General features: G+C 58.5%; 3 protein-coding genes across 4 annotated transcripts in view; 2 read left to right on the top strand and 1 right to left on the bottom strand.

The window, feature by feature from the left end:
• The first annotated feature begins 23 nt into the window (after positions 1-23).
• On the top strand, positions 24-9,597 carry MFGE8 (milk fat globule EGF and factor V/VIII domain containing). The gene is made up of 9 exons (XM_081124725.1): positions 24-272; positions 2,425-2,550; positions 2,954-3,085; positions 4,583-4,764; positions 5,317-5,472; positions 6,261-6,405; positions 7,428-7,612; positions 8,583-8,738; positions 8,856-9,597. The coding sequence occupies exons 1-9, from the start codon at positions 200-202 to the stop codon at positions 8,991-8,993; spliced, it is 1,293 nt and encodes a 430-aa protein (XP_080980851.1). The 5' UTR covers positions 24-199; the 3' UTR covers positions 8,994-9,597.
• A 1,912-nt stretch (positions 9,598-11,509) lies between these two features.
• HAPLN3 (hyaluronan and proteoglycan link protein 3) lies at positions 11,510-18,217 on the top strand. Its single transcript, XM_081124449.1, has 5 exons — positions 11,510-11,685; positions 13,346-13,493; positions 14,762-15,130; positions 16,564-16,866; positions 17,149-18,217. The coding sequence occupies exons 2-5, from the start codon at positions 13,376-13,378 to the stop codon at positions 17,433-17,435; spliced, it is 1,077 nt and encodes a 358-aa protein (XP_080980575.1). The 5' UTR covers positions 11,510-11,685; positions 13,346-13,375; the 3' UTR covers positions 17,436-18,217.
• Positions 18,218-18,728: 511 nt separating this feature from the next.
• ACAN (aggrecan) overlaps positions 18,729-21,880 on the bottom strand; it is a 39,463-nt gene continuing 36,311 nt past the window's right edge. For both annotated transcript variants that reach the window (XM_081124622.1, XM_081124623.1), the window contains 3 exons: positions 21,018-21,162; positions 20,140-20,322; positions 18,729-19,483 (listed from right to left, as the gene is read on the bottom strand). In XM_081124622.1, the coding sequence (XP_080980748.1) occupies positions 19,407-19,483; positions 20,140-20,322; positions 21,018-21,162 (405 nt within the window). In that variant the 3' untranslated portion in view covers positions 18,729-19,406. The remainder of the gene's footprint in view (positions 19,484-20,139; positions 20,323-21,017; positions 21,163-21,880) is intronic.

Here is a 21,880-nt window from a genome sequence, read left to right as displayed (position 1 = left end):
CCCCACCCCCCCTCTTTGCTCCAGGCTGCGGGGCCCCGCCCCGAGTCCGCCTCTGGCCGGCCTGGGCGGAGCCCGCGCGCCCGGGGGAGGCGCAGCGCGCGCGGCCCGATTTATTCCAGTCCCGCGGCAGGAGCGCGAGCCCCGCGGTCTGCACGGCGGTCCCCAGTCCCGCGCCGCGCCCCCCAGCACGTCCCCGAGCATGCGGGCCCCCCGCCTGCTGGCCGCGCTCTGCGGCGCGCTGCTCTGCGCCTCCGGCCTCTTCGCAGCCTCCGGTGAGTGATCGCGCCGCCCTCGCCCCCTCCATCCGCTCGGAAGTTCCCCGGCGCCCTCCCTCCACCTCCAGTGTTGACAAACTTGGGCCAAGAGAGAGAGAGAGAGGGAGCCAGGGAAGGGGCCGAGGGGGCGGCCTCCCCGGCTGCGCCCCTGCTGCGCTCGGCCTCTCCCGCTGTCTCCGCGCGCTCGGGAGTTTTTGGCCCACGCGCGCGCGCGCGCTAGAAAGAGAGGCTAGAGCGTCGGGCGGTGGCTCGGCACACGGCGTGACAGCCCAGCCATCCCCCCCAAGGAGGTGGCTTGCGCGTAACAAAGGAAATCCCGCTGTCCCGGGCCTCTCTTGTTCCCATCTGTAAAATGAGGCCGTGGCACGGGGACCGACGGGCGCGCGCCTGCCTCCCTGCCGTGAAGTTTCTAGGAGTCTCGTGCGGATACAAAGTCTCCAGCCAGCTCTCCTCGGCGACTCCCACCCGTGCCCCGGCCGCCGGTCTGATCTTTGGAAGTTTCCGGAGGTTTCCGCCCGCGCGCTCCTCGGTGTCCTGGGCATCGGAGAGGAGGGAGGGCTGGGAAGTGGGTGGGAGCGCAGGGCTTTAGGTGGGGCCCAGGAGAGGTTTCCGAGCCCCGGGGAAGGCGTTGGAAAAGCGCTTCCATCCTCCTGCAGCCGCCTTCCGCCCCCGACTCCTTCCGCGGCCTTGGCCTGCTGGTGTATCTGCCTCGTCCCTCCTCCCCCGCCCAGCGGGCCTCCCATCACCAGCTGGGGCCTCCGGCAGGCGCGTCCTGGGGATGCCCCAGCCCCTTCCCCGTGGGGCCACGCAGCCCGCCTCCAGGACTGGGAAAAGGGGGGGGGGTGCGTGGGTATCTCACAGAAACAAGATTGACTGGAGCTCTGCCATCCGTGACAGTCTGACCCCAGGCCTTGGAGTGAAGCCCTTTAGGGCACTCCAGGCGCCCACGCTCTTGGGAGCTGGTGGCTGTCCTTAGCAACCCAGAGAGACAGCTGGGTCCTGTCCCTTTTCCATCCCTCTTCAGCTCCCACTGTCTGAGCCCTGGCAAAATGTCCCTGGGGAATCTACCAAAAGGGCAGGACCCTGGAGTCTTAAAGGTGGTTGAGTAGCGGGGAGATCTGACTTTTCCTGATAAGGGGAAGCCCCCAGGCTGCTGTGCTGCAGGTGGGCCAGTCTAAGGCCCTCTGCCATAGGGGGACGTCTTTCTCGGTCCCCTTTTCCCACTGGACCACTTTGCCCTGGCGCCACGTGGGACGGGACACTTTTGGGAGGGAGAGGAAGAGCAGTTGGACCTTGTTGGGGCAGGAGCCCATGACTCCGGCCGTTCCCAAGCCTATGTCTGTGGCCCAGCCTGCCGCCTGCCAGGTCAGGGGAGGGGATTAACCTGCTATTTAAAGCCAGTGACTAATAGCTGTTGGGAGCCGCCTAAGCTCCGGAGGCCGGTGCTGAAGTGGAGTTCTGAGGACTCCTTCGCTCATTAACGGTATTCCCTTCCCTGGAGCCCAGGCCCGGCTCTCGGGACTTTGGGGATTCAGGAGGGTCCTCCGGCCTGGCATGGCGAGATTGTGGGGAGGAAGAAAGATTTCTCATGTCTTACTCCAAACAGGTGTGGGGTCTGGGGCAGCCCGGTTCACCAGAGCCAAGGGACTCTGCAATAGTGCCCATCCGTCACCCGGGCAGGTCCCCACCCAGAAGCTGCAATGTTCTCTCCAGTCCTCCGCCCACCGCTGAAGTTCTTGCCCAGTGTTTCTCAAATCCACCTGTACTCCTCACCCCTTCTGACTTTCTCTCTCTCCATTTTTTAAAAATATACTTTTATTGATTTCAGAGAGAGGAAGGGAGAGAGAGAGAGAGAGAGAAACATCAATGATGAGTCATTGATCCGCTGCCTCCTGCACGCCCCCTGCTGGGGATCGAGGAGCCTGCACCTCGGGCCTGTGCCCTGACCAGGAATCGAACCTCCAGCTCCTGGATCATAGGTTGATGCTCAACCACTGAGTCATGCTGGCTGGGCTCCAGTGGCTTCTTGAGGCCTGGACTATGCCCGATTGCTCTGTCTTGGGGGCCTAGCACATACGTACGTGGTAGTTGGCCCCCCAGACATTTACTGTGCGGATGAACTGTTCCTGAATCAGAGCTGCCACTGCAGGTGACTTCTGTGACTCCAGCGAGTGCTTGAACGGTGGGACCTGCTTGATGAGCCAGGATGACCTCCCCTTCTATTGCCTCTGCCCCGAAGGCTTTACGGGCCTCATTTGCAACGAGACTGAGAAAGGTACGTGCACTGGGCTGCACCTGCTTCCCCACACCTAGCTGCCGGGTGCAGGGCAGGCTGCTGGGGTGAGCTAGTGTGTGCTGAAGTGGGCAGTGTCCCCAGCACCTGTCCGTTGTCAGCCAGCATTTCCCTGGAAACCCCTGAGCCACTTGAAAAACTGGTGCTTCCTTTATTTGGGCTGATCCACCTACACATGACCCTCCTTGGAGCCAGGCTGGCCCAAGCTCCTTCAGACAGAGTGGGGAGGGAGAGAGGGAGGGAGGCGATGGGGGAGGTAGGCAGGCAGTGGGCTGAGTTTGGGCAGAGCGTCCTTTTGGGCTAGGTCCAACTGCTGCTGTCTCTCTGTCTCCAGCTCCTTCCTGATCACCTGCCCAGGTGATCTTACCTGCCTCCTCCTACCCAGGTCCCTGTTTCCCAAACCCCTGCCACAATGATGCCAATTGCCAGGTGATCGATGACTCCCACCGTGGTGATGTCTTCACACAGTACATCTGCCAGTGCCCTCAAGGCTACCAGGGCACCCACTGTGAGACCAGTGAGTATCTGGGGGGGCTGCTCCGGCAGCAGTGGGGGGACAGACCCTGAGCCACAGTCCTGGCAGCCCGGGCCATGCCTGGCCTTAATATTCCCTGTGTCCGGGCCTCCTCTGAGTAGACAGAGGCTGGGACAGAGCCTCAGCTAGGCCAGGGGCGGGCGCGGGTTTTCTTTTCTCCTTCCTGGCCTCTTCCCGCTGGAGCCCCTCCCACCAAGCCAGGTGTGAAAAGTCCACACCTGGGCCCAGGGATGGTGCTTGGGGGGGGGGGGGGGGCTGGATTTCCACAGTCCTTTGGGTCTGTCACTGAGTGTCCCAGGGGCAGGGGGCAGGCGGTTGTCCTCAGGCAGACTGGGGACACTGTGAGGTTTGCTGACCTAGAGAAGGGAGGGCTGGGCCAGCGGGGTGGGAGCTGGGGCCCTGGGGTCGAGAGCAGGTCAAGGGATACCCTTCACCTCACAGGCACGTGCCTTGGGCCCTGGGCGGAGGCCACTGTGTTTCACATCCTGGGTTCAGGAATGTGGGGGTGTGTGGGGATGGGGGGCTCATCAAGGCACACATCCCTGGGTGGGGCCAGGTGGGCCCACTAATTACTGTGCTGGGCGCCGAGGTAACCATGGGTGCGCCTGTGTCAAAATTACCCACCTAACCTGGCCTGGGATCTGGTCCAGGCTGGTGGCTCCTGGGACAGAGGCAGGAGGTGACCAGAGAAGCAGAACAGCCCCCCAGAGGGACCTTTGCAGCCCCTCCTTGTTATGCACTGTGTTTCCTGGGAGTGGGCAATGATCCTACAGGCCCCAAGAATGCATGTTTGAGCCCCTAAGCGGGAGGACACTTGGGGTGTGAAGACAGTCCAGACCTGGGTTCAGATCTCTGCCCAGCCACTGAAGGCCCTGGTCCTGGGCGCATGGCTGCACTTTGCGCCTCCCTCCCCCTGCAGGGGCCTGTGGGAGCCAGGAGAATGGCCCATACCCCGCCCCTCATTGACTGCATCGCTGGGGTGATGGTGAAGGTGATGGGGCCTTAGCCAGGGGCAGCGTGGCTGGTGGCTGGGTGAGGACTGGCAGTTGGAAAATGCGGAGTGTCCAGAGAAAACAGAATGGCCTTCACTCCCCACCCAGAAGGCTCCTGCCATTTGGGATTCTAGAAAACAACACGCAGATTTGCCTATTGATGTCCACTGCCACCCGAGGTGGCCCTTCTCCCAAAGCCATGCTGGGGGAGCCAGGGGCCGGGCTGGGTGCTGTGGTCTCCTGGCAGGAGACTCCAGCTGCCAATCACGGCAGCGCCTTGAGTACAGGCCTGGGTCCCGCCTCCGGTGACCCTGCCCTCTGCTTTCTTCCTCTCTACATGCCTTTTCCTGGCACCTCCTCTTGGGTCTCATTGCCCTTTTGTGGTCTCTGCTTTGGGTCATCAGCAGAGGCCACACCGTCTTATTCGCTTGTCCCCTGGGTCCCACCTGCTCGGGTGGCCACCTGACTGTCGTCTCCCTCCCTGCAGTGTGTGCCACGCCGCTGGGCATGGAGACCGGCGCCATCGCCGACTGGCAGATCTCCGCCTCGTCGGTGCACTTGGGCTTCATGGCTTTGCAGCGCTGGGCCCCGGAGCTGGCCCGCCTGCACCAGTCGGGCATCGTCAATGCCTGGACAGCCAGCAACTACGATAAGAAGCCCTGGATCCAGGTGCGGAAGGGGGCAGCCCCGGGGCGGGTGGCCAGATGGGGGGGTAGAAAGTGAGACGAGTGTGTCAGCATTTGGGGGTCACCATGGGAGCGTGCATAATGGGGGTCCAGGTAGCAAGGTAGCAGCTTCCCTTGGATGAAGTGTCTGTAATTGAGGGCAGCCTTGGGGGCCTGGAGTGGGTGGGTGGGATGAGGGAGGGGTGAGGCCTCTAGGGTTCTTTTTTTTTTTTTTTTTAAATGTATTTATTGATTTCAGAGAGGAAGGGAGAGGGAGAGAGAGAGACAGAAACATCAATGATGAGAGTCATTGATCGGCTGCCTCCTGCTCGCCCCCTGCTGGGGATTGAGGAGCCTGCACCCCAGGCCTGTGCCCTGACCAGGAATCGAACCTTGATCTCCAGGATCATAGGTTGATCCTCAACTGCTCAGCCACACCGGCCGGGCGCCTCTGGGGTTCTTGTCCACCCTTATCCGGCTCGTGGGTGGGGGGAGTGGAGGGGAAAGAAGCAACCCGGGAGTTTTAAGTGCATTGTCCTCCCCACACTGGGACCAGGTGAACCTGTTGCGGAACATGCGGGTGACGGGTGTGGCGACGCAGGGCGCCAGCCGCGCAGGCAGTGCCCAGTATGTGAAGACGTTCAAGGTCGCTTACAGCTTCAACGGGAAAAAGTTCCAGTTCATCCAGGCGGAAGGGGGCTTGGGAGACAAGGTGAGGCCGTATGGGCCCCAAGGAAGGGCTGTGGTCAGCACTCCCGGGGCTCTAGCGTTGTTTGAGGGCCCCCAATGAGGCGAGGGTACCCTGGGTCATTGGCCAGGAGGGGAGGTGGCGTTTTCAGGTGCATCTTGGGTCCCCAGAAATTGGGAAACCCAGACAATTCCTGTATTTTGTGGTTACAAGTAATAGCCCCTTTTTATAGATGAGACTACTGAGACTCAAAGGTTTGGGGACCTGTTGGGGTGGCTGTAGTGATAGAGCTGGGATGCAGTCTGAGCCTTCGAGACTACCATGTACAGCAGGGCTGGGGAACCCTTTTTCTGCCAAGTGGGGGCTATACAAAATGATCCACTTAAAAATTAGCTATGAAAAAAGCTCCTAGGTTTATTGAATTTTGAGTTCCACCTGAGGTTGCCTTGGCAGGGCCAGACCAAATGATTTTGGCCCGTGGGCCAGACATGCCCCACCCTTGATCTACAGTCGTTCGGATTGTACGCAGCTCTGCTGGAGATGCCATTAGTTGGCCAGCACCGTTCACAGTGTAGACATATGTTTATGTACTTGTATCTATGGGAAAGACACCGCGATGACCAGGGAAGGTGTGACAAGGGGGAATGTGGGTTGTGGAAACCTGTGGGGTGGCCAGGGGAAGGGCTGAGTCCCTGGTGGCTCTGCCAAGCCTCCCTCCCCACCCCACAGGGCTGAAGGGGAAAGTGTGGCAACCCCAGGAAGGGGGAACTTTCCCACATTGACCATCCTTCCAATCTGCCTCTTCCTCTTAGATATTTATGGGTAATGTGGACAACAGTGGTGTGAAGATCAACATGTTTGACTTCCCTCTAGAGGTGCAGTATGTGAGGCTGGTGCCCATAGCCTGCCAACGGGGCTGCACCCTGCGCTTCGAGCTCCTTGGCTGTGAGCTGAATGGTGAGTGTGGGGGAGGGACTGTGTTCTCAGCCAAGCTGAGCTGGGTAGGACTGCAGCGAGGCCCAGGGACCTGGGCTCACACAGCAGAGGCACGCTACAGGGATCACCTGGCCATCAGCAGCCCTGCCCAGGTACCCTCTCTGTGCCAACCCATGGCATTCTGGTGGCAAAATACTTCCATTTTGAAAGTATTTCCACGTATTCTGATTGGTTCCTGGAGCTTCTAGACCATGTAGGATTAGTTGTTTTGCAGATGTTACCTCCCTCTGCAGGGAGTTTGTCTGAGTTGTTCCCTGCTGAACTCCCAGTGCCCAGAATAATGAATGAACATGGAAAGTGAAGCCCAGATAAATTATTATTATTATTTAAAAAGAAAAATCTTTACTGATTTCGGAGAGAGGAAGGGAGAGGGAAAGAGAGATAGAAACGTCAATGATGAGAGAGTCATGGATCAGCTACCTCCTGCAGGCCCCTGACTGGGGATGGAGCCCACAACCCAGGCCCTGACCGGGAATTGAACCAGGATCTCCTGGATCCTAGGTTGATGCTCAACCGCTGAGCCACGCCGGCTGGGCCCAGATAAATTATTTATCAAGGGCACACAGCTGGCAGGTATTCAGACTTGGTCTAGATCCCTGGGCTTCTGACACCCACCCATCCAGTAATTTACCCTCCTGCCCCAACCCCCTAAAACTTCCTGTTGTCTGGCTGCTTTCAACAGAAACACGGGGCTTCTAGGGTCATAGGGCTGGAGCTGGTGCTTCCTGCTGCCATTCCCAGAGACAGCTCCAGATAGGGGAATGGGGGACCAGCAAGGGACAGGTTTCCTTTGAGCCAGGAAAAACTCACCCTTGGGGGAGGTCAGGGTGCAGGGTCTGGCTGACCAGCCCTGTGAGATATACTTAGGTAGTAAGTAGTTCCCCCTTTTTTTTGCAGCCACAGTGCCACCTGCTGGCCCTTGGCGGAGCTGTAGGGCTCATTACCCAAGACCCACCCTTTGTGCCTCCTTTCCCCTGTCACAGGATGCGCGGACCCCCTGGGCCTAAAGGACAGAACCATCCCCAACAAGCAGATCACGGCCTCCAGCACCTTCAAGACCTGGGGCCTGAGTTCCTTCAGCTGGTATCCCTTCTATGCGCGGCTGGACCAGCAGGGCAAGTTCAACGCCTGGACGGCAGAGAGAAACTCTGCCTCGGAGTGGTTGCAGGTGGGCCCGGCTCCTTGGGTTCCCAGGATCAAGTGGGGCTGCCTGGTCTTTGACCTCTTTGCGGCCCAGGCTTCTGCTCCCCAAGAGGGAATTTCTGAAAAGCCTTTGTTTTTTTTTTCTTTTTCTCTTTTATCATATACCCCACCTTCCTCCTGATTCTGTTAAGTCCAGTGTGTGGGGGGGGGGTGACTCGTAGCTGCTTCGCAGCCCAGGTGGAGAAAGGGTGTGTGTGTGTGTAGGAGGAGAGCCACCCCCGCTGGCTGCCACAGGGAAACAAGGCCGAGCTCATGGACAGCAGCAGGACAGGGTAGAGGAGGGCCTCCTGGGGCAGGCACCGTGGGATTTCTCTGCCTGAGCACAGAGCACATGCTCTCTGACTGGTGTCTGAGAACACACCAGGGGACAGCCCCCGGATTTCACTGAAATTGCAGAGCACCAGAGCATCTGCTCATGTCAGAGATGAGGGGTCAGGATTTGCCTGGGGCTCACCTCCTGGTTGGCAGTGAGTTGAGTTTGCACCCTGGGTCCTGGGACTGCCTATGAAGGGGCAGGTGGCCAGCTCCCCAGGTTGGTCAGGGACTGGGAGTGGAAGGTCTGTCTCTGGGCCCCAAGGAGCACATTAGCCCGAGGAGCTGGGTTCCTTGAGGAGCTGCCTGTCTTGGGACTCCTCAGGACCAAGGTCAGGCTGTGGACAGTCCCGCAGGGGACCTCAGGAACAGTCTATGCCAAGGGGTTGGCCAGGGCCCAGGCTCTGAAACCTGAACTCCGTTGCCGTGAATTGCCTCATCGTGCCTGACAAAGTTGGTGGCATTTGTGCCCATTTTATAGATGAGAAAACTGAGGATCTGCCAAGTGAAGTAGCTTTCCCCAAACTATAATTCATATCCCAGTGTGTCTGTCTTTTTCCACTTTACTGGAAAGGGTCCAAGCAAAGAAAATGTGGGTTGGTTTTTTTTTCCCCCCCCTGTAGATTGACTTGGGCTCCCAGAAACAAGTGAGCGGCATCATCACGCAGGGGGCCCGAGACTTCGGCAACATCCAGTATGTGGCGGCCTACAAGGTGGCCCACAGTGATGACGGCGGGAACTGGACCGAGTATAGGGACCTGGGGTCCACAGACAGCAAGGTGAGTGTCGGCTGCCTGCCTCTTACCACTCCCGGGTGCCCTGCGAGTTGGGCCTGGGGCCCTGATGGGAGGGGGGCTGGCTCGGGGACCCTCCTGACCCCCCTTCTCTGCCCGCAGATCTTCCCAGGCAACTTCGACAATAATTCCCACAAGAAAAACATGTTTGAGACACCCTTCCTGGCTCGTTTCGTGCGCATCCTGCCTGTAGCCTGGCACAACCGAATCACCCTGCGTGTGGAGCTGCTGGGATGTTAGTCGGTCCAGCTAAGGGGACCGGGGTGGCTGTGGGGCGCATGCCCCTTCCCCGGTTCTCCTGACCTTCTGTGGTCCTGCTGCCTCCTCTGCCCACCCCCCTCATGATTGTAGTGCCGTGGAGGGGGGTGTCAGTCAGTCGCCTTCCCTCTGTCTTCCTCACACCTCCCCTCCCACATGCCTCCCCCCTGTGCCCAGCCCTCGTGCCATCCCATTTTCTTAGGCGCTGAGGGAGGTGCGCAGGTCTGGGATGGACAGGGAAGAGCGAAGTCGGGGGTGCGGGTTACCCGCACCTCTCCAGATCCCCGATTCCAGCCTCTGTGTCCTCCATAGCCCCCTCCCACACCCCACATTTCCCGCGGCCCTGGAGGAGGGCCCTGCGGCGCCAGGCTGGAGATGAAAGTCTCCTGCCCCTCAGCATGAAGCTGCCATTCCTGATGCCAGCACCCAGCCCTCTGACACCCCCCACTTACTTCCCTGGAGATCCCTCTTGAGCCCTGTGCTGCAGCCTGGAAAGAAAGAAGGGGGTGGGATGGGTCTGTGGACAGACGGGAGGCGGTGGGCGGGCACCGGCAGTTTCCGAAATATATTTATGTCACTGTCTGGAGCCTTGGCTGTGTGGTTCATTGTCATCATCGTGTTGAAATGGACTCTGTTTCGTGCTGGTCCCCACCTTCCATGCTCAGCTTTCTCACTACCTGCCCGACTACAGATTGCTTAACAGCTGGAAGAAGGAGGTGGCTGGATGCTGGGGCGGGGGGGCGTCCCCCACGGGAGACCAGGACTCTGCCAAGTGGGCGCAAGGCCTCCTGGCTGAGCACGCTGGTTTCGGGGAGGCCACTGGCGCATTCGCTCCCTGGGCAGGGGCCATCAGGAAGTGGCTAGTGGGGGTGGTGCAGGCCAGTGCCTGGTGATCCGGGAAAGGGGCTGGCCACAGAGGAGGGACTGGCTAGCTGGGAAAGGGGCGAGTGAAACCACCGCGGTGCCCAGAGGCCTTGACTTTGGGAGCCATGCTGCGATACCCACAGGCGCCTCTGGGCAGCACCCTCTGGGCAGCACATCTGGCCTCTCGTGGCTGCGGAAAGGGAGGGTGTGGCTTTGTTGGAGCCTCACCAGGGAAATTCATCCGGAGGGGGCTCCTTCCTGGGAACTGCCCTTGCCAGGGCTTCTTGGCTGGGCAGGGACAGAGTAACAGGCCAGGCCGAGGTCTCCAAATGAAGTTGGGTTGTGGGGCTCTCTACTCCCGGGAGTCCCCATTTCTGTTTTCAGACTCTTTGAAGCTGCACGGATTGGGTTTGGAGTTAGTCTTTCTGGATGGTTGCTGATCCCAGGACTCCCTCTCGCTCATCTTTGCAGCCTTGGATTGGGGACCCTGGACCGAGATCCCCTTACTCCTGACCCCTTCTGTCCTCGGCTCCTCTCCCCGGGCAGCTCCTCCACTAATGAATCACCTCCACGAATTTACTTCTTTATTCCTGTCTGCAGTCGCCAGAGCCAGCTCTGGGATTCCCCCTGCTGGCCAGCCCTGCCCCTTACTGTCCATTCCTCTCCCTACACCTGCCGGTCAGCACCTGGGCCTGTTGACCTGCTTCTTCCCGGAATCTGGTCTCCTTTCTGGTCCTGGTTTAAACATAGTGGAGTGATTAGGGGCCCCAGGTCTCAAGTTGGGCAACCTTGGACTATTATATCTCTGGGCCTCAGAAATAACAGGGCCAACCCCATGGCCTCCTAGGGACTAATGTACCTATGCAAAGCCTGGCCCATTGGAGGCCTCAGACACTTTGGTCGTCTTTGTCAGAGAGGCTTGCAAGAGCATCCTAATTGGTACCTGTGTTCTACTGATCTCCCCTCCAACCCATCCTGCACCCGGGTGGTAAGCCATCCCTTCTTTACAGAGGAACCTTCACTGGCTCCCTTTTGCCCATCAAGCCTGGCCTCCCCCTGGGTGCATGCCAGCCTCTAGTCACTGCGGCTCTGCCCTAACTTGCTCCCGGATGCTCCTGTATCACACACGCAGGCATGCACCCACGCACATGCAAGCTATCCCGGTGTGTTCAGGAAGCGGCTCTGGGCCCAGTGACCCCCCCCCATGGCCCTCTGTAGGCTTTTCTGCTGAGGAAACTGTCCAGCCCAGGACCCCTGTTGGTCTGGACAGGAAAGAAAACACCCTCCTGAAGGTGGGGGTAGCCATAGCCCACTTGCAGAGGGTTGGAGAGGGGTGCCCCAGCACCCTGCCATGCTTGGTAGCACTATTAGGGTAAGCCAGAGTCTCCTCCATCCCCTACTCACCTTCCCCACGGTGCGGCAGCCTCAGCCCTGGGACACACTCCCTTCCCAGCTTGGCCAGCAGCCTCCCAGCGTGGGGTGGTCCCCCGCAGAGTGTGGGCACCTCCTCCCTTTGGGCTCGGCCCTGGGAGGGAAAGGGGCGTGTATTCCTTTAAGGGGCAGGTCGGGCGGGAGCGCCGGGGTTTGTCTGGAGCCGCTTCCTTTCTGGCCACTTCAGGGTCCCCCAATCCGCTTGTTTGCTCCGAGCGGGAGAGCGCGCACCGGGAGCGCACGGGCCGTCGCGGAGCCGCGCGGGGGACGGTGGTTCCTCCCTCCCTGCTTCGGGTCTCCTGCGGGGGCCCCCACGCCTCCCGGGGGCCGGAGCTGGGCTGTGGACAGCGGCGGGGGGCGCGATCCAGGCGCCAGGGAGGTGAGAGCCACGCGGGACCCGCGTGCGCGCCCGGAGGAGGCACCACCAGGGCGCACGGCGGGGCCTCGGGGGCCACCGCTGGGGTCCAGCGCCCTCCCCACTGGGGGCCGCCCAGCTCCTTCCCTGCTGCCCAGCCCGGGTCCTGCGGCTGCCAGCACCGCGCGCCGGCTCTGTCCCGGGGGCACCTCTCCAACGCGCAGTCGGGGGGCCTCGAGAACCTGAGCGTCGGGGGAGAGTGGAGACACCCCGCGGGCGGGCGGACCTGCAGTCCCAGGGCAAACGCAATGGGTGCCCGTCGGTACTAGGCCTCGGTTTCCTGGGGTTTCTGCTTTGGAAACAGCGAGACCCTAAAGGTCAGGGAGAGTCCTGGGTGGGACATGAGTCCCCCAGGCGGGAATTCGGGGCCAGGAAGGACACGGCAGGGGCCTTGGACGCACTCAGCTCGGTCACCTGCCTGTGACCCAGTGTGGACGGCGGTGCCCAGCGCTGACCCTCGGGAGTGCCTCTGCCCCCCGCCGCAGGGGGAGGTGATGGAGAGGCGCCCTGGCCCCTCTCCCGGGCCCTGCGCGGGGGAGGCTGGTGGGAATCCCCTCCGGCTTCCACTGTCGCGGGGCCACAGGTTTCAAGGGCGTTTGTAAGCCTTGTCTAAACTGGGAGGGACCCGGGGGTAGGGGGGTGGGGGTGGGCACCCAAGTCCCAGTCTTCCCGGCTGCGCGCTGCTGGAGACGCGCAGGGCAATGCTGCCCTCTGCTGGTGTTTGGGGAACTCGTACTCTGGTGGGGGCCCCACTTTCCTTCCAAGTCTGGGTTCAGCTTATTCTGGTTTGTGTCCCCTGGCAAGTCGTGCTGGGAAAAGCAAAGGCTGGGCCGCCAGGAGACCTGAATTTTCTCTAACCTCTACCAATGTACCAAAGATAAAACCTTGGCCTCAGTTTCCCCTACTGCAGAGAGAAGACAGTGGTTGCTGCTTTCTCTCCCAGGCAACCAGAGAGGGGAAAGAGCCCCTAAGATAATGTGAGCCTTCCCTTTGTAAACCGCTCACAGTAGTAATAATAACTAATATTTTTGGGTGCTTCCCCTGCTACCAGGCAGTATTCTAGGGCTCTCCAGAACCTTCTCTCCCTTAAGCTTCACAAAAAATAGTTTCTGGTCGGTATTGTTGTGACTCCCATTTTACAGTTGAGGAAAACTGAGGCTCAGTGACTTGTCCAAGGACAGGCTGTTAGTAAGTGGCTGGAGCCAGGCCTGAATCCAGGTGGCCAAGCAACCCAGTAATTTCTGAACCCCAGTTTTCTTGTCTGTACAATGGGAATAATAAACGTTCACACCGGGAGGGTCACAGGCAGTGCTGTTTCTGAAAGTGCAGAAAGCAGTCCTTGAATATGACAGATCGTTGTGGGAGTTGGCTACAAAATGCTCAACAGAGTCCTGCCTCTGCCGCCTCCTGGCTGTGTGGCCTCAGCACAGCTGCTTGATGTCTCTGTGCCTCTGTTCGCCTGTGGATTAAATGGAGAAATAAAATTCTCCTTGCTGATCCGGGTGCCTGGCCTGCAGAAGATGCTCTTCAGTGACCTGTTGAGTGAATGAGTGGGTGTCGAAACACAAGGGGCTCCTTTAATTGGCTTTTTTTTTCTCTTCTGTCTTATTTGCCTGGGCCACAGCCTAGCCCAGGACACGCTGGGGCTGCCGCCATGGTCCTGCTGCTCCTGGTCCTGCTGCTCCCACTGCCCTGCGTCCGGGGCCTGCCCTTCTACAATGGCTTCTACTACTCCAACAGTCCCCACGGCCGGAACCCCGGCCACCGTGAAGGTAGGTGACCTCCTGGGCTCGGCTCTTTGCTCCCAAGGGTTGAGCAAGACCTTCCCTGGCTCCTGCTGTGAAATGCAGGTTCCAGGCCAGGATGGGGGTGGGGGTGGAAACTGGGCAGGGAGACAGCAGCCTTTTCCCCATCTGGGCCCCTGCAGGGAACCAGCCTCGTTTCTTTTTTTTATTATTTATTAATTATTGTTATTTTTAATGCTCACCCGAGGATATATTTTTTCCCCATTACTTTTCAGAGAGAATAGAGGGAGAGAGAGAGCGAGAGAGAGGAACACTGATGTGAGAGAGACACATCGATTGGTTGTCTCCGCCGGGGATCGGGCCTGCAACTGAGGTATGTGCCCTTGGCTGGAATCGAACCTGGGACCCTTCACTCTGCGGGCCGATGCTCTAACCACCGAGCCAAACTGACCAGGGGGAGCAGAAAAGGTGGTCCAGTGACTGTGCTTGTAGCCCCTCAGTCATGGAGCTGGATGCACTTAGGGACAATCACTTCTGCTCTTTATATGTCCCCAGAGTCCTGCCAATTTGTTAATTGACAAGAACCAGCTAAAAAAGGTGACCTCCGCGGTCTCCTCAGTGCAGAGGAGCTTTGGGATTAGACAGAGGCAAGGTTGAATCTTAATTTTGCCACTTATAGGGACATGGTTTTGGACAGGTGACTTTTTAGTTAGCGCACCTAGGGGAAAATCCATTCTTTGCCTTTTCCGCAGCCAGCATTCCTTGGCTTATAGCTGCCTCCCTCCAGTTTCTGTCTCTGTGGTCACACCCCCCTCTGCCTCCCTTTACAAAGATACTTGCAATTGTAGTTAGGACCCATCTGGAAAATCCAATCTAAACACACACCCCTTTCTCAAGATCCTTAATTTAATCACACGCGCAAAGTTCACTTTGCTGTATAAGGCAACATTCGGGGATTAGGACCTGGATATTTTGGGGAGCTGTTATTTAGCTGGAATTTGTCTTGTTGACCAAGCAACACTTTAATGAGATTCAAGGGAATTTCTGAATCATCATGAACTTAGTGGCTTAAGACGACAGGCATCTGCTTTGCTCGTGATTCCATGGGTCGGCAGTTTGGGCTGGATCACTTACAAAGTCACAGTGGATACGGGGAGGGGTGCAGCATTGTGGCCTTATTTGCCATGTGTCCCACCCGAGCGTGGTGGGAACTGGGATGAAGAGGGTGGGGTGGCCCTTGCCGGGGTTCTGATGAGCTGCATCGAGTCCCCATCTGCACCCACCTCTCTCCCCAGGCCTCTTCAACGGAGTCAAGCTGGTGGTGGAGACGCCCGAGGACACCCTGTTTTCCCACCGAGGGGCCAATGTGACCCTGCCCTGCCGGTACCACTACGAGCCAGCCCTGGTCTCCCAGAGGCCCGTGCGTATCAAGTGGTGGAAGCTGTCAGAGAACGGGGCCCCGGAGCGGGACGTGCTGGTGGCCGTAGGGCCGAGGCACCGCTCCTTCGGGGACTACCGAGGCCGCGTGCACCTGCGGCGGGCTGGGGAGCGCGATGTGTCGCTGGAGATCCGGGACCTGCGGCTGGAGGACTACGGGCGCTACCGCTGTGAGGTCATCGACGGGCTGGAGGACGAGAGCGGCCTGGTGGAGCTGGAGCTGCGGGGTGAGACCCCCGAGGGGGGCTGTGTGACGCTGGGACCTGGGGACTGAGGGGAGGGGCCTGGAGAGAGCAGCCAGACCTTTGTGCTTTAGGCAAAAAACATTTTATCCTCAAAACAACCCCATGAGGAAGCTACTATTATCATCACTCCCATTTTACAGATGAGAAAACCGAGCACAGAGAGGTCAGGTAACTTACCTGAGGTTACCTAGCTCATCAGCGGCACAGCAGGGGTTTAACCCCAGGAATTCAGGTTCCAGAATCCATGACCCTGGAAGCTCATTCCCAGAGAGGCAAGCCAGAGCTGGTCACACAGCTCATTAGCGTCAGAGCAGGGTTGGCAGGCAACACGAGGGAATGAGAGAGCCCGGTGTGAGAGAATAGGGAGTGGTGGGGACTGGGGCACACTGCTGAGCCCTCCTTTTGGATGGGACCGCAGCCTTATTTCTCGCAGCTCTGGAGGCTGGAAGTCTGAGATCAGGATGCCAGCACAGTTGGGTGAGAGCCAGGTTGCAGACTCCCGGCTGTGTCCTCAGGTGGCAGAAGGGACTGGGGAGCTCTCTGGGGTCTTTGATAAGAACACAAATCCCATCATGAGGGCTCCACCTTCATGACCTAAGCACCTCTCGAAGGTCTCAGTTCCTAACCCTTGGGGGTTAGGCTTTAAGGGAAACACATTAAGACCAGAGTATTGGGGTTCTTGCAACGGCCTGTGAATGAGGCATTATTTGAATCCTATGTTGGGGACATTAGTTGGCTGATTCATTTATTACCTTAACACAGTGATTTTCAACCGGTGTTCAAGAATTTTAAAAACATGCAACACCTGACTACTTAGTGGGGGGCACTGATCTCTTTTCCCTTAGATTCTCAAAGAAAAAAATGACAGCAGCCAACCCAACAGTAGCCATCCCGTGTGAACGCCCTGCCTTGAGCCATAACTATATAGGTCACAGAACAGCTGCATCTTACCGGTCACGTCGCATAATAAGGTTGCATCTGATTGGTTAATTCTGGTATCAATAATCCTTATATACAAGTATAGGCACCTGATTTTTTAAAAAGGGGCAGGCAATTACTATTATTATTATTATTTTTGTAAATCAATCAAAATTATACGTATTTTTTTTGGGTCAAATCAGCAAAAATATATATTTTTTAGCGTGCCACTGCGTTTTAGGAATTAGTTTATGTGCCGTGAGATGCAGGAGGTTGTCAATTGCCGCCTCAACAAACTAGTGGGTGTTTGCTGAGTGCTGCTGTTTGCCAGCCTGGCTCTGGAAGGGAGGTGTCATGTAGTCTCTGCCTTGGACGGTGGACAGGAGGTGACAGAGGAACTGAGTGTGTGTGTGTGTGTGTGTGTGTGTGTGTGTGTGTGTTTACCAGCCAGCTGGGCCCCTGCCCGCCCCTCCAAGCCCTCTTTCCTCCCTCCCCAGGTGTGGTATTTCCCTACCAGCCCCCCAAGGGGCGCTACCAACTCAACTTCCAGGAGGCCCAGCAGGCCTGCGAGGCCCAGGACGCGGTGGTGGCCTCCTTCGAGCAGCTGTTCCGGGCCTGGGAGGAGGGCCTGGACTGGTGCAACGCAGGCTGGCTGCAGGACGCCTCGGTGCAGTACCCCATCACGCTGGCCCGGGGGCCCTGCGGTGGCCTGGGCCTGGCGCCCGGTGTGCGCAGCTATGGCCCACGTCACCGCCACCTGCACCGCTACGACGTGTTCTGTTTCGCGGCTGCCCTCAAGGGTGAGTGGGGTGGCCAGGGGCCACAGAGGGTGCAGTTAGGGAAAGGTTGGGGGACCCCAGCCTCATGGTGGGTGGGGTGGAGCTCTCAGAGGACTGGGGAGGTGCCCCCCCAAAGTGTCTAAGCAGATGCCCACAGCGTGGTGGCTCCCTGGGCGCAGACAGTTGACTGATCTCTGGGGTGTGGTTGGTGACATCTGGACAGGCTGACATGACTGCAGGCCTGGCTGTCTTCTCCAGCTGTGCCCTCCCACTGCCCAGACCTCACACCCCATTTTCCCACAGGGCAGGTGTACTACCTGGAGCACCCCGAGAAACTGACACTCTCAGAGGCGACGGAGGCCTGCAGGGAAGACGGCGCCCGGATCGCCAAGGTGGGCCAGCTGTTTGCCGCCTGGAAGTTCCGGGGCCTGGACCGCTGTGACGCTGGCTGGCTGGCGGACGGCAGTGCCCGCTACCCCGTGGCTCACCCCCGTGCCAACTGCGGGCCCCTGGAGCCTGGCATCCGAAGCTTGGGCTTCCCAGATCCCCAGAGCCGAAAGTACGGTGTCTACTGCTACCGTCCTCGCTAGAGCCGGCCACCGGCTCCCGTGCCTGCCTGCGCCTCCCCTCTCGGGCTGTATTTATGGAGTGGTGCATTTTCCCTATTGGTTGGGGCAATTTTCCTTTGTTTTTATACTTCTCAGCTTAATTTTTTTTTTAATTATTATTTTTGTAAATCTGACAGATCCCAAATCCTCTCTTTGCTCAGGCGGACACCCCAAGGCTCCCTCAACCAGGAATCCTATACTCCTATGGGACACTTGAGTTTCGTGGGCTCACGAGGACTCCGATGCCCAGAGGGGGCGGTGGCGCAGGGATTGGGCGTGGTGGCTGCAGCTCTCCCTCCACCCCAGCCTGGGGAGGGGTGGGGACATCCAGGGACTCTGAGCTGGGCTTTGGGCCTTGCAGTCTCCTGCCCCTCTGAGGAGCTAGGGCTGGACACGAGCCCCAGACTTTTGTGTGAGGTTCCAGGAAAGGGAGGAGTGCCCCTCCCTCCCCCCCCCCCCCAGTTCAGAGAGTCTGTTTTTTTTAAAATATGTTTTTATTGATTTCAGAGAGAGGGAGAAACATCAATGATGAGTCATTGATCGGCTGCCTCCTGCTCGCCCCCTGCTGGGGATCGAGGAGCCTGCAACCCCGCATGTGCCCTGACTGGGAATCGAACCGAGACCTCCTGGTTCATAGGTTGATGCTCAACCACTGAGCCACGGCGGCCGGGCCAGAGAGTCTGTTTTGTTCTCATTTCCCCCAATTTGGTGTATTTTTTTTTTTTTTTGACAATAAATGGTGCTGTGACCCCCTCCTCCATCCCAGCCCTCCTGTGTCCTGCTCTGCACTGTGTTCTATCTACCAACCGGCTCTTCTATGGGAGCAAAGTGTGACATCGAAGGACCAGCTCTGCAAAGTGACCCATCAGCTGTCTCACACACACACATGCACACACATACACACACATGCATACATACACACGCTCCATCTGGCCCACCTGCACCCTTGTAAAATTAAAGCACAACAGGTATCCCTGTCCCAGCCTCTCTGAACACGTAGGATTCACCCCAGTTTGGGGTTATGCAGTCAAAACATGTCCCCAGGGCCACCACTTATTTCTAAGGGCCCCCGTCAGTAGCCCCTAGACCATGATTGCCTTCTTTAGAAAAAAGGGAAAAGAAATATCTGAACTCTTCCAATGTCTTTATTATTATAATTATCATAATCTTCAATTTTCAAAAATATAAATAGGTGCACGGAACCCTGGTGCCTGCACGGTCCCGGGGGTGGGGGAGGGAGGGGAGTGGGGTGGGGAGGGCACTCCTGTTGGGAAGGAAGTACCCCCCCCACCCAGCCCTGCTGAGACGACACCTGCTAGGGTGGCAGACCCGGTGAGAGGACGCTGGGAGAGGGGCCCTGGGAGGGAACCCCACCCTCACGCAGCAGAAGACGCCTCGCTGGCTCCCTCCTGCAAGCCTGCCTCCAGGCTGCTCCCCATGAGGAAGGAAGGTGCAGCCCCTATCCCGTACATTCAGCTGTGGCTCCCAGTTCTCCTCACCCTGGGCTCCTGCCCCCTCCTCCCTCCTCCCTAGCTCTCCCTGGAGGCCAAAGAACCAATCATTGCACTGCTCTTGGATAAAGTCAGCCAACAAAAAATAATCTTCTTTATTTAACTTAACCCCTCCCTGCTCCCCTGTCCCTGTACTGGTCCCCGGAAAGGCACAACAGAATGGAGAAACGTCTCTAGACTCGGTCCACGGGTTACGACACGTCCGCTTTGCTTTGGTATTTTAGGGGGAAAGTCAGATGCGTTTTTTTTGGCAATTCGGGGTGGGGGGGGTGGGGGGGATGGGTGGGTGCGTACACAATGTGGGATTTAATGTTTTTCCTTCTTTAATGGAATTCCTTATATGACAGAAAGCGACAAGAAGAAGACACCATCCGAGGGGGACGTCGGCCTGGCAAGGCTCCTGGGCTCAGCATCCTGGGCGCGCTCGGCCTTGAGGCTCCTCTCAGTGGGCTGTGCTGGGGTGGCTCCTCCGGGGGGGCCGGGAGCTCCGCTTCTGTAGTCTGCGCTTGTAGGTGGCGGCTGGGTGAGGGGAGAGGGAACAGGCCTGGTGAACACCCCCCCCCACGGGGAAGAAGGCAGGCCAGGTAGCCTCTCCCTGTCTTGCCCTTTCTCTGCCACCCGGCTCCCCTCCCTGCAGAATTCACTGCTAGTAAAGGCAGCCTGAGGCTTTATTCCACCTCCTGGTTTTGACTTTCTTTTTGAAACAACCTGGACTAAGGGGCTTGGGGCTGTTGAAAAGGAAACTGGGCTACCCTGGCCAATTTTACTCAGTGGTTAGAGCGTTGGCCCGCAGACGGAAGAATCGGGGGTTCGATTCTGACCAAGGACATGTACCTCTGTTGTAGGCTCTATCCCCGGTCCTGGTCAGGGTGCGTGTGAGAGGCAACCAATTGATGTGTCTCTCTCACATCCATGTTTCTCCCCCCCCCCTTCTACTCTCTGAAAAAAATATCCTCAGGTGAGAATTAAATTAAAAAAATTAAAAAACAAAAGGAAATCGGGCTGCCTGCTTTCTCCTTTGTCCCTGGGGACGAGGGGGGTAGTGACAGGTGACCTTGTCCACAGGTGGTGCTGACTGTGTGGGTCCAGGACCCTCAGGAGAGGGGACAGGGAGGGGGACCTGTGGGTGGGCTGGGACGCTGTACCCAGCGATGGGCGAGAGGGACAATGCTCACGGTCCGTGCAGGTGATCCGAGGCTCCTCCCACTGCCCGCTGGGCAGGCACCGGATGGTGGGCACGTGGCGCTGGACGAAGCCCTCGGTGCACTGATACCGCACCAGCGAGTTGATCTCGTACCGGTCCTTCTTCTGGCCGAACGTCCTGGCGTGCTCCACCACGGGGGGCTCTCCGCAGGCCACTGAGGGGCAAACACCCTTCAGAGAGGGAGCTCGGGCGGGGTGGGGTGGGGGGGGTGGCGTTTCTTGCGATGCCCCATGACTGTGACAAGCCAACCTGGTTTCCTCTGGCTGTGACCATCGGCGACCTACTTACTGGTGCCAGGGAAAGTGGGGCCTAAATGGTCCCTAGGAGAGGACTTGCTCTTGCCATTGGCCATGGGAGGCTGATTCTGAGAGAGCTCCCCCCCCCCCCAGCCCGGAGCCTGAGGCACCGTGACAGGGGCGTGGAGCCCGGACACCCAGCCTCGAGCCCCGGCTGCTGACCAAGGAACATTTTCAGGCAGCGCTCAGAATGTGGAACCCAGCTGGGCTCCTCGATGTTTTATAGCAGCAGAAAGGGGATGAACGGAGAGTATTCAGGTGATGGGGAAAACACAAAGGGAGGGAGAAAGCAGACCATCGGCGACCTACTTACTGGTGCCAGGGAAAGTGGGGCCTAAATGGTCCCTAGGAGAGGACTTGCTCTTGCCATTGGCCATGGGAGGCTGATTCTGAGAGAGCCCCCCCCCCCAGCCCACCCCAGAACAATTAATTCCAATCTGCTGGTGACAATGAGGCGACATCAGCAGCCAGGAGAGAAGGTGACTCACACAGCAGGGAACTTATCTTCAAGTCTGGATTCCTCCCACCCGGATCCCTCCTGGGCCCGGTGTACCTGTGCCCTTTTTACAGGTGAAGGGCAGATGGTAGTTGCAGGGCACATCATTCCACTCGCCCTTCTCGTGCCAGATCATCACCACGCAGTCCTCTCCCGAGGCAAAGAAGTTGTCCGGCTGGTTGGGGCGCCAGTTCTCAAATTGCTACGGTGGGAGCGGGGAAGGGGTGAGGAGGGGGCAGGAGCCCCGTCGCTGGGCCTAACCTCTACTCCCTGCCCCGTCAAGTCCCACCCGAGTCTCCTTTCTCTTTTGGCGTCATTGCAAAGGCTGCTGGGAGTCTGGTCAGCAGCCTTGGGTGATGTCATCCCCCTGGTTCCATATAAGCCAGCAGGGGATGGGTACACAGGCTGCCTCGCTTGGGTAGGACTGGGGTGGCAGAGACACAGTTCCCAAGTCTACCCTGCCTCCCCAGGCTTGTCCCTCCAGCCTGGCTCTGGGGCAGACAAACAGAGTCCCCTGTCCTCTAGTGCACCTAATCCCCTCCCAGGTGGCCTTTTCACATCCACCCCTTCCTGGAAGCCTTCCTTGAGGTCCTGCACAGACAGACAGCGTTCCCTGCGTGTATTGTTCATTTGGTCTGTTTCTCTGTGTCCTTGAGTCGACTCGAGTCCTCTGTGGGCAAGGAACCCCTCTAAAGCTTCCATGTCTCTCAGGGTGGTTTGCCGGCATTCATTCACTGCCCTCACTCCCCTCCTTCCGTCACCGGCTCATTCATGCAACTCGTCCAGCCCCAGGCTGGTGTCCAGAGGCAGAGATAAACTGGACGCTGTCCCTGCTGCGGGTGCCCAGTGCAGCAGCCACTCAGGGTGTGTGTGTGTGTGGTTGGAATGTGTCTCTCTCCCTGGGGGTCTTTATGCCCCTC

This window comes from Miniopterus schreibersii (genome assembly GCF_964146895.1).
Source record: "Miniopterus schreibersii genome assembly, chromosome: 22".
Classification (NCBI taxonomy): domain Eukaryota; kingdom Metazoa; phylum Chordata; class Mammalia; order Chiroptera; family Miniopteridae; genus Miniopterus; species Miniopterus schreibersii.
Note: the sequence above shows the minus strand (reverse complement) of the source record. Positions and strands in the feature narration are given on the sequence as shown.

What these genes read in the sequence shown, in the direction of transcription:
- MFGE8 (XM_081124725.1), top strand. Translation starts at nt 200, where the DNA reads ATGCGGGCCCCCCGCCTGCTGGCCGCGCTCTGCGGCGCGCTGCTCTGC. An exon ending in TTGCAACGAGACTGAGAAAG is followed by an intron (nt 2,551 to 2,953) that starts GTACGTGCACTG and finishes CCTCCTACCCAG; the next exon opens with GTCCCTGTTTCCCAAACCCC. An exon ending in AAGGGGGCTTGGGAGACAAG is followed by an intron (nt 5,473 to 6,260) that starts GTGAGGCCGTAT and finishes TCTTCCTCTTAG; the next exon opens with ATATTTATGGGTAATGTGGA.
- HAPLN3 (XM_081124449.1), top strand. Translation starts at nt 13,376, where the DNA reads ATGGTCCTGCTGCTCCTGGTCCTGCTGCTCCCACTGCCCTGCGTCCGG. An exon ending in GAACCCCGGCCACCGTGAAG is followed by an intron (nt 13,494 to 14,761) that starts GTAGGTGACCTC and finishes CTCTCTCCCCAG; the next exon opens with GCCTCTTCAACGGAGTCAAG. An exon ending in TTTCGCGGCTGCCCTCAAGG is followed by an intron (nt 16,867 to 17,148) that starts GTGAGTGGGGTG and finishes ATTTTCCCACAG; the next exon opens with GGCAGGTGTACTACCTGGAG.